Source organism: Sesamum indicum, linkage group LG4 (genome assembly GCF_026168435.1).
Source record: "Sesamum indicum cultivar Baizhima isolate 11 linkage group LG4, ASM2616843v1, whole genome shotgun sequence".
Lineage (NCBI taxonomy): Eukaryota > Viridiplantae > Streptophyta > Magnoliopsida > Lamiales > Pedaliaceae > Sesamum > Sesamum indicum.
The window spans coordinates 15691154-15708826 of record NC_142660.1 but is presented as its reverse complement, the minus strand read 5'-3'; the positions used below and the strand labels follow the sequence as shown (position 1 = coordinate 15708826).

General features: G+C 38.0%; 2 protein-coding genes across 2 annotated transcripts; one reads left to right on the top strand and one right to left on the bottom strand.

Annotated features, from left to right (window-relative positions):
• Positions 1-422: 422 nt before the first annotated feature.
• LOC105160888 (putative serine/threonine-protein kinase-like protein CCR3) lies at positions 423-3288 on the top strand. The gene has a single exon (XM_011078392.3). It carries the CDS (start codon positions 573-575, stop codon positions 2961-2963), a length of 2391 nt encoding a protein of 796 aa, XP_011076694.1. The 5' UTR covers positions 423-572; the 3' UTR covers positions 2964-3288.
• A 3805-nt stretch (positions 3289-7093) lies between these two features.
• On the bottom strand, positions 7094-15558 carry NFXL2 (NF-X1-type zinc finger protein NFXL2). The gene is made up of 13 exons (XM_011078391.3): positions 14320-15558; positions 14086-14199; positions 13950-14005; positions 13032-13098; positions 11369-11461; positions 11103-11188; positions 10856-11018; positions 10519-10692; positions 10152-10342; positions 9020-9101; positions 7910-8116; positions 7641-7730; positions 7094-7549 (listed from the first exon to the last, which is right to left on the bottom strand). Exons 1-13 carry the CDS (start codon positions 15448-15450, stop codon positions 7394-7396), a joined length of 2610 nt encoding a protein of 869 aa, XP_011076693.1. The 5' UTR covers positions 15451-15558; the 3' UTR covers positions 7094-7393.
• Between the last annotated feature and the right edge of the window lie 2115 nt (positions 15559-17673).

Here is a 17673-nt window from a genome sequence, read left to right as displayed (position 1 = left end):
AATCATAGGATGAATTACAACCAACTTTCATATGGTTTACTATCCTCCTTATTGTAACGTTCGTTCAATAACTAGCCCATTTTGTAGTTTTTTTTGGTGATTTGAACAAAATACCCTCGTGAATTATAAAATAATTTTACTTAATTCTTTGAAAAATTTATGGATTGGAAGGGCAAGAAGAAATTTTACCTAGTCAACTTTATTAAAATTTGTTTATTGAAAAAAAAATACAACAAAGATAAAATAGATATTTTTAGGTCATCGTCTAAAAATTATATAATTCGATGAAATATAAAGAATATTGATAATTTTTTAAGTATACTAAATTTGGAAAGAGTTTGTTGTAATTCACCCAAATCGTAATTTGATATTTTTAAACATTAAGTAACATAAAAAATTGATTGTAAAAATACGGTATGAAAGTCGAAAAGCCTCAACAGATTGAGATAGGATGAAAAGTTGCAAAACTTCCCTAAACTCTTCCTCTTCCCTGCAGAGTAGAACTTCCTCTTTCTCTATCTACAAATGAGGGCCACTCCGATCATCTCTCCTAAAGAAGCAGCTCCCCTTAGATGAAGACACCCTTTTCAGCGGTCATCTCCGCCACCTTATTGTTTCTCGCCGCCGTGTGCCCTCCTCCTCCTTCCGCGCATGGTCTTGGCGGCTCCGCCGCGACCCTCGCCGTAGTCTACGGTTCTTCCATCACCGTCTGCACCATAGTTGCGCAGCAGCCAATCCAACAGATTCAATGCTGGCGGAACGGCAAGTTACTGCCGCCCATCCTTCCCACCACGTCCTTCGACGCCGTTGCCGGTGGCCGGGACACCCTCTGCGGCTTTCGGTCCGGGGGTTTCAGCCTCCTCTGCTGGAACACAACACTCAATCCGAAGAGAATTTACGACGACGCTTCGTCTCCGCTGACTTCTCTCGTGATTGGCGACACTCAAATTTGTGCGTTGAGGAACGTTACTTCGGGGAATAATAATGCGATTTGCTGGCGAGGAAATAGTGTTTCTTGGGCTCGAATTCCTACTGGTAATCCTCAATTTCGCGTGATTTCATCCGGGTTGGGATTTTCTTGCGGAGTTCTTGAGAATAATAACCGGGTTTTGTGCTGGGGAGATGATGGAACTTCTCTTTCGATACAATCGGAGTTCAAGAATTCTTCGATGATGAATATTCAGGTCGGGGGAGGGTTTGCTTGCGGGATGAATAATGCCGGATTTGTGGTCTGCAAGGGGAATAACGATAATGGACAACTCAACGTACCCGCTAATACGGCGTATGAATACAGGGGTCTGGCTCTGGGGGCCAACCACAGCTGCGCGATCAGAAGACTGAACCACACGGTGGTTTGTTGGGGTGGAAATGGTGAGTTCTCTAGTAGTATAACTGATGGCATTTCGTTTGAATCAATTGTCGCAGGGCTTGATTTTACTTGTGGATTGATCACAAGCAATTTCTCGATTATTTGTTGGGGTCCCGGTTGGCCTAATCGGTATTATGAATCTGGGATAGAGCTGCCTTTGCAGAAGACTCTTCCAGGGCCGTGCGTGGAGAAGGGGTGTGAGTGCAATTTATACCCTGAATCTCAAGTACTTTGTTCTGGAAATGGTCATATTTGTAGACCTTGTGATATTCCAACTTCAATTCCACCAATTTCACCGCCATCACTTGCACCTCCACTAGTTGTTATTAGTCCTTCCCCGCCTTCTAAAGGGCTCAGAAGGGGTTTATTGGCTTTCGCTGTTGTTGGATCAGTTGGTGGATTGGCTGGGATCTGTACAATGGTTTATTGTTTGTGGACTGGTGTTTGTATTGGGAAGAAGAAGATTCATAATTCTGTGCAGCCAACCATTAATGGTTCTAATGCTGCTCAACAGTCTAGTAGCAGTCCACCTTCACGATCATCCACTCTTAGGCGCCAAGGTTCGATACTCATGAGGCGCCAGAGGAGTGGGACGTCGTCGAAACACACCGACAGGGCCGAGGAGTTCTTGTTCTCGGACCTTGTTGCCGCTACCAATGATTTTTCTTTAGAGAACAAGATTGGAGCTGGGAGCTTTGGGGTCGTTTATAAAGGGAAACTTCCTGATGGTCGTGAGGTCGCTATTAAAAGAAGTGAGACGGGTCCAAAGACAAAGAAGTTTCAAGAGAAGGAGAGTGCGTTTGAGTCAGAACTAGCGTTCTTGTCTCGGCTTCATCACAAGCATTTGGTTAGGCTAGTGGGTTACTGTGATGAGAGGGATGAGAGGCTTTTAGTTTACGAGTATATGAAGAATGGAGCTCTGTATGATCATTTGCATGACAAGAACAACGTTGAAAAGAGTAGTAGCATTGTGAATTCTTGGAAAATGAGGATCAAGATTGCACTGGACGCCGCTCGTGGGATTGAGTACCTCCACAACTATGCAGTTCCTCCAATAATTCATCGAGACATTAAGTCTTCAAACATATTGCTCGATGCAAATTGGACTGCTAGAGTGTCTGATTTTGGATTGTCGCTAATGGGGCCTGAGAATGATCGCGATTATAGGCCAACCAAGGCAGCGGGTACAGTGGGATACATCGACCCAGAATATTATGGACTAAATGTGTTGACAGCAAAGAGTGATGTTTATGGTCTTGGAGTGGTGTTGTTAGAACTTTTGACAGGGAAGAGGGCTATATTCAAGATGGGCGAAAACGGAGGGGCACCAATCAGCCTGGTCGATTATGCTGTGCCAGCAATCATGGCCGGTGAACTAGCCAAGATTTTGGACCCTCGAGTTGGTTCACTGGAAATGAATGAATCGGAGGCGGTGGAACTCGTGGCCTACACCGCAATGCACTGTGTGCATTTGGAAGGCAAAGATAGGCCTACAATGACCGACATTGTCGCTAATCTGGAACGAGCATTGAGTCTATGTGATGATAGCCATGGCAGCATCTCTAGTGGTCCAATCTCCTTTATTTCAGATTAAAGAATTAGACATAGCATAAAGAAATTCGATTCTTTCCTCTTTTTTTTCCCCTTCTTTCTATTCAAGATTTTTCAGCTAGATATGTGGGTACAATTTGTCAAGTGTAAAGGTTGTTCTGTTCTAACATGAGCTGTAGTGTAGGATTTTGTAGAACACTAACAGCCACCACTATTCTTTTTCCACATAATTTCTGATTTGAAATCAAGAAAATATGAATTTCTAGCTTCCCATTTTCATAGAAGTATATGCACAAGTTCTTGCATATGATATGAAAGATGAGAACATGCCTAATTGATTACGACCGAGAGCAGAATTGCTGATGAAACGTTGTTACTTGTTTGAATGGTATTGTGTCTTCCTATGTAGAACTATGATTTCCATACATGTATAGTTAAAACTTTAGTAACATGTATAGATGATGGGTTTTGCTATTATTCTCACACGTTGTTTGTAATAGATTCTACTTTCTACTTTTATGGTGGAAATAGATTGTCGAAAAAATTTTAACTTAAGTATCGCTATTATTCACATAGGATGTTCGTAATAATTTCTACTTTCATGCTGGAAGTAAATTGTAGAAAAAATTGTAACTTAAGTTTTGCTATTATTCAAAGAAATTATACTTTTGAATAGATTGTATAAAAAGTTGTAACTTAAGTATTGATGAAAATTTGTAGTTTTTCTTAAAATGAAAGTGAAAATTGGAAAGAAACTAAAATAGGAATATTTTGTAATACGACTTAATATTTATAATTTTACCAATAAATCACATAACTGGTTAGAAAGTTTATTATAACTTTTGACTTGAATTAATTTAATTTAAGTAGTTTTAGTCTACTGTAAATAAAAAACACTGTTGTTAATTTACTTTCAGCAATAAATTGATAAATACTTTTTTTTAAGCTTTTGCAAACATTCTTTAAGTTATAATACGGTTTTTTTCAAGAGGGCACACAAAAGATTCGGTGCTTTAAAAATAAATAAATGTTTATTCAAATCAAATTAAATTATACTATAACAAATATTATTATACTTATCGTACGATTGTCACTCAATCTAGAGTATACATTAATTATGTAATAAATTTAGTACACTTATGATGATGTAAATGTACATTTAATTCGAATTAAATTCGAGATAAAATTTTCGAAAAAACAAAAAAGGAAATTGAAATTGACCAATTTGAAGATTGCAAAAAGCGTGAAACCACGTAGCAAAGGTTGGTCCACTCTTGCGTTTGAACGAAAAAGCGCTTTTTGGACGTTGTTGACTTTCTCATTTCTCATCAAAGCAGTCAATTTAAGGCAGTTAAGCCTCAACGTGTTAACACGTCTGGAGCGTGGATCAGGTGCATTAGCCTCATTGATGTGGAGTGTGGACCCTCCACTATACTGGCCGTCGAATTGTTGATCTATTTATTACTTACCCCTGGGCCCGGGCCATGGGCCCCAATCGAATATTAATTAAAACTTAATACTATAATTCGGTTATATTTCTCATAGTGAAATATCATTTGTGAGTAAATGTTTGAGCAAGTACGTCCAATGTCACGGCGGCGGACCGGTGGTTCTTAATGGTGGACGGCGGCGGTGAGGCACCTCTGAGTTTATCACGTACCGGCTAGAACTTGAGTGGGCCCTATTTCTCATCTGATTTCTTGAGTCAGATGGAGCTAACTTAATAAGCTAATAATTTTTTTTTACGAGAAATGTATGTATTCGTTCTATATTTGTTGTAAATAAAAAGTTCAAATTGTTTATAAATATTAAATTCTCTTCTTTTTAATAAGATTTTTTTCAGTACATAATTATAAAATTCATTTAAAGTCAAAGTCCGCGAATGGAGCATCGATCAAATTGTAAATTGTATCAATACAATAAGATGATCATAACCATTTTTAGGATTAATTATACTCAGACTCCCTTTAAAAATGTTAAATTATACTTTTCTCCAAAAAAAATTTAAAATTACATTTACACTTCCTCCAAAAATTCTTACTTTACTTGACTTTCTTTCGTTAGGATTTGAACAGATAATGCTAATGTAAGCAAAAAAAATTATAATTTTGCCCTTGATTTACATTCTCATGTCGTATAAATTATAATATATTAAAATTCATAATGCATTATTCGATAGATATTATATTAATCGTTTTAAGTTGTAGCTTATTGCTGATGAAGTCTATCTCAGTTGATGAAGCTGAGACCTCATGATTTTAGAGGTCAAGAGTTTGAGCCCGACTTTATGTATGGGATATTGTATCTACTGAATAGTAAGTGTTGATTCTATTGTAATAATAGGTATTGATTAGATTTAGTTTATTTGATATTACTAATTAGAGTATGATTATTGTAATACAACAGAAAAGATTATAATTAATTTATTTCAATTAATAATAATTAATCGTGGTTGCTTAAAAAAGATATAGCTTATTAATCCGACCTCAATCACCAAAGTGATTGTTAAATTGAGTGTGGGAGGAATTCAACTAGTGGTCACCCTAATAAGCCTCATGAGTGTTTAATTAGTAGATATGTGCATTGATAATATAGTTGTGGTCCACTCTCTATTTATATAATAGTTATTGATTAATTACAAGATTTATATATTATTAATTGATGTATTAATTATTAATAATTAAAATTAATGACATAATTATAATCAATTCATTTGAAAGGAAAATGAAGGATTCTATAGATTTGTCATGAAACATCGTGTTCTACATCAATTATGCATATCATTTTAGCATTATAAATGAGATCATGCAATATTATTTATTTAGATTAGTTTGGTGCATAATCAATTCTAATTAAATTTGATGCCCATAATAATTATTATTCTAAAGTCCAATGTCCAAATATTAGTCGAAGAGTCAAATTTTCTATCTGTTGAGTTCATCAGGCTCAATTTTATTGGGCCAAGCACAATTATAGGCAGCAAGGGCATAGAGCCCGTTAGTCCAATCCAGCCACCCTATTGACAGGACAACACTCTCAAACAGGATTTATATAACAAGCCCAATACCAAACAACAAGACCACTACGTCAGCCACATTTCTACACATCTGGGACCATATTACCCTAAAAGGGTGTCCAAGAACGATGATGAAGCCAGCTGGATCGAGCTGTTTGAAGCAGCAAATAACTAACTCTCCCACATTTGCGTTTGACCCGACCGGATCACTTTTGAGCTGGCATATCTTTTTAGAAGATAACTCTAAAAATGATATCAAGAATTTTGAGAATATCTCAACAACTTCGAACCGGTTCTAAAATCTCTACAATTTGTCATGGTATTTTTCACCTTTATTGTTTATGCGAATAAAAAATTGCTCGTCTCAATGTTAGTTCGAAATTCTTAGACCTGAATTTTTGCAAGAAACCTACAAAAAAATATATTAGCACTCTGATGTTCAAATGAATAAAGAATCGTAAAAATAATAATGATGGATAAAAAGAGTAGTAAGGAATAATAAAATAAGAGCAAGTATGATTGAGCAATGACTGTTTTTTGATGTGCAAGAATGAGTTTTGGCAAGGAGGGGAGGAGTGGTGGGAGCTTGAGGGATGAGTTGGTTGTCTCCTCGAGCTAACCACAGGTCATAGGCCTAGCCCCCTCAAGTTTGGGCTCCTTGGCCAATGCTTTCGTGTCTACTAGAATAAAATGCTATTAATCGATAGGAGTAGGTTTTAGTGCGACCTTCATGAAATATATTCCCACATCAATATTATTAATACTTTAATTTACTCTTCACGTAATTAATCTCAGAGCACAAATATATACTTACATGAATTTAAATTCAAATTTGATACTCTTTGGTCATTAATTAATACTAGAAAAGGAGCTTTTTATGAGTGTATTTGACTAAACTTATTTAAAATATCTTATAAACTCGTAACATTTCATTTTTCCATCTCTTTTCTCAAACAACTTACCCAACACTTTTCAATTTCTTTTAAGATAAACACAGACATCATACTACTCAGACAGTAACTGTCAAATTACACAATTTCCTGCATATCATGTATTTTTCACTTAGCCTAAGAGTTCATGTCTACAGCACAACAGGATGCCCATCATCTTAGGCTGAAGAGTAACAGCAAGTACGGAAGAGAAGGTGCAGCAGGACAGGCACAAAACAAACATCCTTCAACTCATTTAAAGTGTCATAAAACAAGTGGAATCTCAGTTCTAAGACAAACCTACTTTTGTGTATGTCAAGGACTAAATACAATGATCCATTGCAGCTACTTTTTCACATATGTACGAAAATCTTACTGGGGAAAACTAAAAAACAGAACATGAAATAATATACTAACTCTTAAATTCTACCGGAATTTGTATGGAGGTTCGATTTTTAGTTTACCTTCAAAATTGAACAAGAATTAATAAAAGAACAGCACGTGTTGAAATGCAGGGACTTAGACTGACTAGAATCGTGAATGTCGTGTTCTTTGTCGAGTTTCATATTCGTTCATCCAGTCGGACAGCCACATGAGACCTTTATAGCCAAAGTATGCAGATGCAACTATAATAACAGCAACAATAAGCAGCAGCAGAGCCGTTCGAGCCACAGCAACTATTTTCTGCACTCGAATCAATTTCGCTAATTGTAAGGAAAATATTCAACAGCGCCAAGAACTACGTATACTGGTTTTCTTAAGAATACAGCCAAACCTGCAGTGTCGAAGTATTTTCTTCCTCATGTACCCTTTGCCGTCGTCTTCTACGTTTTGATACATTAGTAGCTTTATCAGACTCCTTTTCCTGCCAAAGAATAGACAAACCAGGGTGATATTAAATATTAGTTGAGGATTGCGTCTGTAGCGACCGACTTCCGAGAGATGATGTGTTCCAAACAATTTTTACATGCAGAATCATAGGATGAAATATTATAACTAATTATGTGATTCTTCACCTGGTACTGCTAGAATACGGTGCATTACCTCAGGGGGCTTTGTTTGACGAAAATGTAATTCTGCATCAGGGACCTTCATTTTGCTCTTGCAATCATTATCACAAGGAAGGAGTCCAACTCCGTACTGATTCTTGGGTACATCTTTGGGATCACAACCTGTACTGCGATATGCTGCTTGCACGTTCAGACACAGCCACTCCTTTTTCAAGGTTTGACATGCACAACGCACAGTTACCTGCAAAACAAATACAAGAGATTTAATAAAGCAACTTATCATTTCTGTTTCTTTTGCTCACATGTGGGCCTGTTGATAAAAGGGTTGGTTTTGACAACAAGAATCCCGACCCTCACCCTTCCTTTGGGAGGAAAAGAAAAACAGTTAAATTAACTCTCACTACACCACTTTTCTATCTAGCATTTCATTCTTTGAATGTACTCCTCACCTACCTCAATGTGAGGCTAGGTACGTGGTGGGAAGTACAAGTAGAGTATAAATGCTAAAAACGAACAAGGCAAATGAGCAGCAATTATTCTATAACTAACACGCATTATTTATTTAATAATTTAGTTTCAACTATTTATTGTCATACTCAACATTATCATTATTCTGTTATTCCAAGGTGCAAAAGAGGCATCATAGTTTCCTAGTTAGAAACTTTCTAAACTGAAAATAAAGTCAAAAGTTTAAAGATTGGGATGTTGATGCATTAATAAAATTTATTATTGGCAATTGTATCTACAATCTCATGAACGAAACTTTAATAGACAAGATTTTCTAAATACTACAAGATCTTGCCAAATGTTTCTAATATAAAATTCTGCTGGCGGCACAGTTTCATCATAACCAGAATAATGCAGGAGAATAATACATTCTAATCTCTTCTTTATCAAAAATTTTCTTCTTTTTTTTGTGGATGTATTATGGTAGGATTGACGTAACAAAATTTCAAAACTTTTCTTCTAAATATCTTATTTTATTAGATTCCACCAGACAGCTATTAACTCTGAACAAAATGAGGACATCAGAGCAAATGGAGGTGTTGGTAGCTTCTCTCCATAAATTGAAATTCAGTTCATAACCCTCTTGTATATGAGTAGATTGACAATGATTCCACAAGATCATACAACATTATGTTACCTTCTTAGAGCACTTGTCTGGTGATGGACAGGGACCAGTATGACATGTTTCTGGGCACAAATGTGTACAGTTTGGCAACTTTCTGCAAATCCAAAATCATTATCAAATTCATTTTTGCACTACAGAAATTAGAGAAGAAACAAACATAACTCAAGGAATAAAAGACACAGATAGAGAAGAAAAACGGATATAACTTATCATGGAAAAATAGAACTGATAGACACAGACACGTGTCCATATTCGTCATTTGTGATACTTGCTTAAGAACACAAGGGTATTACCTATTCTGATGTGATGTGTCCAAATATGTTCTACCAATCACCACAACCCCCCAAAACCAAAGCAAAAAGAAGGATGAGAAAGAATCACAAACATTACTTAGAAAACAAAATTATTTACCCTGAATAGAGGCCTGCTAAACAAACCATTTTTCATTTTGCAGGGATAAAATTATCAACCAATAAATTAAAAGTCTTACAGATGTGAATTGTCAGCAAATTTTTTTCGCACTGCAGGCAATGCTCTTATATCATGTCTCTACATCCCACATTCTAAGCAGTGGCACATGCCCCAGGACCTTGATGCAACAGCAAATCTAGACTAAAAGAAATTTCACTATGGGAAACAATAATCATCATCGCAGAACATTGCTACACACTCATCATCAAATAGCCAGCCAAATCTATCCCTTTTGAACTAATCAATAGAGCAATGAAAGTTTCTCTTCACATCAAATAAAGTTGGCCAGCACTGCCGACAAGTAACAATGGATCTCGTACTGAAGGGCAAGCAAACACAAGAACGAGGATGCCATTTAGGTTCCAGCTTTTGTTTTCTTTGTCTACCTAGTCTATTATTTTCCTCAGAATGAACATGCAGTAAGCAATCTATATTATTTAGCTGCAGGTTGAGGGATGAAGGATAGAAGCAGAAGTTCAGATACACACAACTTGGAAGTAAATCCACGGAAAGGATAATACAATAATTTTCTAACAAAAAGTCTAAACATGACTAGCCTCTTTATCTCTAGAGGTTAGAACCGTGATTTGCTTTTATTTGGAGGGGAAAAAAACAAATAGCAAACATGTCAATTTCCAATGAAGTTACTGTGATGCAGAACTATAGAAATTACCTGTGGCAAGGTCCATTGCATGAACGAACAGCCATTTGCTCTTTCTTTGACATGGAATTAAAATATATACACTCAAAAACGTGTACCATGGACCCACAATGACAGGAACGCTTAATCAGCGCCTTGCAAGGGGGACATTCTCCAGGATGACATGGCAGGGGACAAGGATGTGGACATGCGGGATCTCTCTCCTAAGAGAAAAATATCATGAACAAAGAAGACAAGTTAATAAGTTCAGTGTGCAGCATCAGTTGAAGTTTCTGATACGCAGATATATCAATGGATTCCAGAGAAATAATGACCAATGCATGAAATATATATTACAAATGAGAGAATAACCAAAAAGTTCAATTAGAGTTCAGAACACCTTCTGACAAGGGAGATTGCACTCTTCACAGGACTCGCCTGTCCGGTAAGTATCTGATATTGAAAAATGACTTTTCAAGGGATGGCATACATAAGTGCAATAATGATTGCCACAAGGGAGAGGATTCCCGCACAAGTTATCACAAGAAAATTCTGCCTTATTTGAACAAACCATCTGAAAGCGAAAATGGTAGGGCAATAAGATATATGTTCAATAATCTCAATAAAACTTTATTTCAGATCAAGATTGTATGATTATTTCCCCAACATCAGAGAAGACAGAGCATAAAAATTTCAAAGGTAATAAAAAAGCCTATATACTGTGTGAAGAAACCAACCGTCCTCTCTGCTCCTATGTGATGTCCAACGCATGACCTCACCACAACTTCCGGACAAGGAGGGCATGGGGAACCAGGAGTTGCTTCAATCAGATGGTTCAGCTTCTTCTTTTTGGGTTTCAGAGTAAATTCAGGAATAGGAGGCGGTTTAGGTCCATGGCACCTTCATATAATATTTAAACAACAGAATTTGTGAGGCAATGCTTGCAGAAAACTGTACAATGAACTACAAGTATTTGAAGCAAACCTTAATTTGCATCTGTGACCACATGAGTATTCTTCATCACAAATTAGACGACATGGGGGGCAAGGACCATAATGGCACCTGTGTGGCTGGAAATACACAAACATGAAACAATGTGGGATTTCTGATCTAAATTTGACATATTAATCAACTAATACAGGAAAGATCTAAGACAAAGCATTCATTATTGACAGCCAAATCGGATTTCAGAAAGTCTTGCTTAATAGTGAAGGGTAGCATACTACACTAATGCAAATCAGCCAGCCAACCTTGCAATTCGACGCATGCCTGCAAAGAGGAGCTATGGGACATGGTTTCGGACACTTGGGAGGTTTTTGTTCGGTTTCGGTGCCACAAGGAACCTGGCCACAATTTGAACATGTTAGTAGAACCTTCAAGTTACTGAAATTTTGTATTAACAGAATTTGAGTGCTTTGAAATTATGTTCTAAATTCTTTTCAATCCACAATATACAAGCAACGTTAAGTTTTTTGCCTACTCCTAATATAAAATGTCTAAAGCAAAAAGGATAACCGATAACAGAAGTACCTAACAAGATGCATCTATTCCATGAAGTGGTGGTTTTTCAATAACTATAGGGAGCAGAATACTTTATGACTTTGCAGTGGCCACCAAAATAAGCCTTCACCCAAAAGCACATGCCTGGTTATATTTGAAAATTTAATAGAACTTACAAAGCATGTGACAGAAATCTTTTTCTTCATGAGTCATGAGATAAGTTAATCCGATAGGTACCTCATCACAGATTTGGTTGTTAATAATACAAACCACTTTTGCAATGTGAGAAGCAAAATATTAAAATGTTAATCCATCCTCCCATATTAACTACCATTTTTTACATGACATACTCTACCATTGCACGCTTAAATCCTAAGCGAGCTATTGAGTTCATGGGCATTTGTTTTACCACATGAACATCCAAAGATCAGGCACAAACTGATGATCAAGATAGCAAAATTTATGATCTGACCCGACCAGACAAGCCTACTATATAATTACTGTAATTTCTGTGTCCATTCCTGTTTCTTGTCTTTATAAGGGAACAGTTGAAGCAAAATAGAAAAGTATTTCCATACGACAAAAAGCTATAGAAATCTGGACCTACACAGGTGTCCAAGGGAGATTTCATACATCCCTAACTTAACAGATTTGCTGAACTACTTTCTATGCTGTGTATGCCTAATCTCCCATCAATTCCATGCTGGGTGATGTAAATTTTCTGTTAAATTTATGGACAGCATTGGACTGGAATTTTTAGTTTCAACCAACCTGATCTTGTTCAAATAGATTGTCTACTAGTGGGATAATTTTCCCAAATCAAGTTTAGGTATTGAGTAGGGCAATTCATACTAAAAGCCAGAGATAGCATTTAATCCTCTCCCAAATCCCCAGTTCTCTTAAATCCTCATCTTCTCACATCTGCCTCTCCCCTTTACTCTCATCTCAGTGACTCAGTCACATTCTCCCACCACAGCCCCACTACCTATATCTCTCCCTTTGTCCACCAGTGTTACTCTTTAAGCTACCAGAATTTCCTTTACACTAAGTTCTCCTCGCCCTCCTTGCCTTGTCCACACCAGTCTACTCTCTCCTCCGGGGCAATCCTGTCACCTTCCACCATATCTGCCTGAGTACCTCTACTCCACCAAAAAACATCTCTTCCTTCTTCATTCTCTAAATATTCACTCTGCTTCTTCCCCATCTCTCACTATTGTTCAATCTACCTGGCTACAATACAAGTTTAAAAACATACTCTTTTACCTCCAATTGGCAAAGCTAAGCAACTTTGATATTTTCAAAATCAAGGGCACATTTATCACAATGAAAAGATAACATTGTAGAAGATAAAAGTGAAATCCAATAAAATGAACAGACATGTTAACTACAATCAAGTAGCAAGTGAATGCTAACCTCGAACTGTGTCTCTCCACATGAACATGCAATTCTCACCATTAATGGGCAAGGAGCACAAGCACCTCTACAACAAAAATGAAAAAAATGACAATCATCATATAAATTAATTATCTGGGTCTCCTCTATGAATGTTATTTACGCAAAAGAACATCTGACTTACCATTTACAAGCCAACATTTAATGTTTGTATTTATGGATATTTGAATTAAGATTCTTCAAACATTGGATTAGCTTTTATTTACTAACTTCTTGTTTATTTAGTTACTTAATTAGTCTAGCACCAAAATGGCACCTCTAAGCATTGACAATCAATACACAAGCTACCATGCTGCTCTTCAATTCTTAAAGAGGAAGAATCACAGCTATAAAGTGTGCATACTGCATTTACACGTCATTGGAGTTCTGTGATTGATTTAGAACAAAGGTGGTGGTCTCTTAAATTTGTCTTTTAGTGGAAACTATTTACATGTAACTTATATATTGCCTGATGAATCACACAAATATTTTAACAGCATCAATCCTAAATGCTTCCTGTTACGAGCTCGCATACTGATAGTTTAACATACAGTAGTAACACATATTTTATCGGAATCTAGATAAAAATTGTTCCAATGTCAAACTGTCATTTTATAAAGTAAGCTCATATGTCAGAAAGTGATTACCTTGGTGAAGAAGTCCCATTTAAAATAGTTCAATCAGAGTTTCAAGATATGCTGCAAGACTGCAGGTGAGGAGATTCTTGAGGCTAACTGTTCATTTCATTTGCTTTTGCCACATTATCTACAAGTGCTTTGTGTTTGTGTGTTTCACTAAGTGTTCAACTAATTATGCACCCAACAAATACTCCACAAATATAAGGATTCATCAAAGAACCTATCATCCACACATTGCAAAACAAATAACAACTAAAACTACCTGTGACATGGAGCTGGGCACTTGTGGTTCCTACACCTGAGTCTCCTGTCACAAATCTGCAGTACAAAAGTTGTGTGATAATTAACTACTGTCTCCATCTGGATAACTGTGACCATTAGATAATAGAGAAACCAACCTCCAAGCAAGGCGGGCAATCCCCATCACAGCAGCGGCGCTTACAAGCATGGCGCCCACAATCCCTGAGTTTCTGGCACTTCCTCTCACATGTCAATTCTTGATAGCAAGGAACCTATTCTAAATTCCATTGACCATTCCCCATATCACAAAATATTATATGGAATAGATATTGAATGAAAAGACAAGAGAATATAACACATTTCAAAATAATCAACCATTACAAAGTTTTTACCTGTTTCTTCAAGCTCCTACACCTACAAGACTTTGTCACGACAATCCTACAAGTTTCAATGCACAGTCCACGATGGCACCTCTCAGGGCACCTATGGAACCCACAGATTAACAGCTTCTCACAAGTTGCCCCGCATAGTGGTACAGAAACATCACATGCCATCCCTTCATATACTCTCTTTCCACAAGGACAAGTCCTCTTCCCTTGAAGAGGACACTCTCCACACTGACCTTCATGACACCCTCTCTCGCAAACATGCCTTCCGCAACCTAACAACTTATTGCAAGCACTATTGCACCTAAATTCCTTGTCACAACACTCTCTCTCCATCTCCACCTTCCCACATTGGCACCTATAAGCCCCCTTCTCCCTACACGGCTGGCACGGTCCATCATGGCAAATCTCGACACACCTATGAACTCCACACTCCAACAACTTCCTACACACACCATTGCACGAGAAACTCTTGAACCCACACCGCCTCACATCCTCTAATTTACCACAGAAACACTTATTTCTGACCAATTTTGGGCAGGCGGGACATGGACCTGGGTGACACAATAGCAGACAGAAATGTCCACAATTATATTTCAAAGCCCGGCCGCAGATTTCCCCGCACGAATGGGGCAAAACCCACGGATCACGAGGGGGGTCCTGAACTTTACCGCAAAAACAATAGTAGTACTTGGGGGTTTGGGATTTGGGGTACTCGATGCGGCACTTGGGGCAGGGCCACACAAGGGAATCCTCATCGGGGACGACGGCGGCACGTGACGAGGCTCTGGAGGCGGCAAGGGTGGTGGACTGGTGGGCCCAGGATTGGATGCAGAGGAGGTGGAAGATAGCGAAGCAGCGGGAGGAGCAGGACCAAGTGGGATCGGTAGGTTTGATGCGTTCGAGGCAAATGAGGCAGGATAGTGCTCCGGAGCGTGAGGAGACGAGGAAAGATTGGATCTTGATGAGATCTTGGCGTTGATCATGATGAGAACTGGAGTGGGAGAGGTACGACTGGAAGATGGACGAGGAGAGATCGGGGTGGCGGTGATTGGCGGAGGGAGAGGAGGGATCAGAGTCGGAGTCAGAGGAGAGCAGTGGAGAACGGGATGGCGGTTGAGTGGCGGAGGAGAGCATTTTGGGTGGCGGAGGAGAGAACTTTGGGCGTTCTTTATGTTATGCCAACCAGAACAGCAGTCCTAATGTCTACCCAAATGGCAAAATTTCACTTTTAGTCGCCAGACAGGCCGTTCTTGCTTTTGGTCCTGAATTTTATCGATTCGACATATTTTATCTCAAAATTCTAAATTTTTAATATTATTGGTCTTGTACTATTAAGTTTTGATAAAAACGGTACATATGACACGTACCGTTGGTCAATGATCAGAGGTTGAGCCAGGATAAATTAACTTAGAAGGAGGCAAGTTAGCTGCCAGTTGAGTGCTAACTGGCGGAAAACTCGTTCGAAGTGTGTATTGTGATGGCCATGTCCGTTGAGAGGGTGGTGACTGAATCTGAACCAAGGGGATGATACGCCATGAGAGGGCGACGCTAGTGGTGGCAGCCCGCCGAAAAAACGGCCAATGACGGCAGAAAAACAACAAAAAACATAGAAGTGCATCGCGAAGGAGGAGGGGTCATGACTTGGCCAAAATGTTTATGGAAATAGATGGGTAAGGGTGCAATGCACTCCTCGAAAGATGGGCAAGAAGATGGTGGTGGTCCGATGGCGTTAGACGTTCGATAATTGGCGAATCGACAAGGAATTTGAGACGGAGTTGGAAATGAGGATTTGATGAAATGGTTAAGAATGTGATGATTGGATGGAAATGATCGCCTAGAGGAGAGGGTTCGAGTGGCAAAAGCGGTGGTCAGAGATTCGTCGGAATGGCACCTGATGAAGGGGGATAAAGAAAGACTAATATAGCCTTAGTATGAAGGATAGAGATAAAACAAGGCACAGAAAGAGTTAGACCTATTATTAACGTGGGTTAACTTTAATGACGGTTAAGGGCAATCTTAAGCCCGTAAAAGGGGGGCCACGATAGCAAGATGAGCGGTCGTGGGAGCGGGCATAAGGATCGTGCAGAGGACACGTAAGAGTATGAAGATAATCAGTATAAAGAGGAGAAGAAAAAGAGAAAAGGGGGTTGGTTTAGCTTTCGATTTCACTTTCATAATATTAAGAAAATATATTTTTACTAGAGATAATTCTCAGTACTGACTTGAGCGTCGGAGCATCTGTGCCGGTATCTACTCCGGCTAGATGACATTTGTTTTATTGTCAGGTTATTAAGGATCCGGAGCTGAAGGGGACGACCTATAGCGCGACCCGCGATCTCAGTCGGATCAGCGCCGAAAAATATATGGAAATAAAGTTGGAAAAAAAAGGTCGAATTTTGACTGGCGAGTGGAGGCACGTATGATCTCTAATCACCACACGTGTCACGGCATTAAAAAGATTGACGCGAGGCGACTCTATTGAGGGTGCGCATGGGCGAAGATGCGCTGGCTAATGAATTGAAATGGCCAGCAGACGACTCAATTCGTTCACTTAGCCTTTGAGTAACAACACATGTCAAATCACATGTCGTTCCTGTCAAAATTTAATGAAACAGAAGCAACGATGTTAAAAATTTAAAATTTTGGAACTAAAAGTGTCGAGCCAGTAAAATTTGGGACCAAAAATAATAATGGCCATATTAAGCGGGAGCAAAAATAAAATATTGCCCTAACCAAAATTTGTATGATTTGATTACCAACTTGGCCCCAAAACCAAAATTTCGATTTTTTCCAATAAAATAAAATAACAGAGGAATATATCATTTTTAATTTAGAGCTTAAAACAATTCCAACCTTTCGTTACCTTATAATCCAGCTCCATTAGGATAGTCCAAACATTCCAATGCTCATGATTCATCCCAAAAACAATTTTTTTCTTAATCAGCTTTTACTATCTAATATATATTTAATAATATAATAAATTATTTTAAAAAATAATTTAATTAACTTACAAAAAACCAATAATAAATTATGCATAACTGCATGAATAAGCTCACACTAACCCATCATTTGGGATCCAATTCAATATTTAGCTTGGGAGGTATCAAGAAGGAATTGGAGTGGAATAAAATCAATGATTACTTATTAATTTTTATTTAATATACTAATATCAATAAATTTAATAAATTTTAAATAATAAAAGAATCTGTTTATTATTAGACGAAAACGAACGTAAAGATATCGGATGTAATTTTGCGAATGATATGAAATTTACGCATAATCACCCTAAATAAAAAGAAAAAAGCGGTGTAATTATCCAAAAATTTTAAGAAGCCAATCCATCAAACACCTCCAAAC

Bases quoted from the DNA above. Each gene is read 5' to 3' on its own strand.
- NFXL2 (XM_011078391.3), bottom strand. From the start codon at position 15,450: ATGCTCTCCTCCGCCACTCAACCGCCATCCCGTTCTCCACTGCTCTCC. The intron at 13,099-13,949 runs GTAGTTTTAGTT...TTTTTGTTGTAG, and splicing joins TGCCCAGCTCCATGTCACAG to AGGTGCTTGTGCTCCTTGCC. The intron at 9,102-10,151 runs GTAATTTCTATA...TTGGATTTGCAG, and splicing joins TGCAATGGACCTTGCCACAG to AAAGTTGCCAAACTGTACAC.
- LOC105160888 (XM_011078392.3), top strand. From the start codon at position 573: ATGAAGACACCCTTTTCAGCGGTCATCTCCGCCACCTTATTGTTTCTC.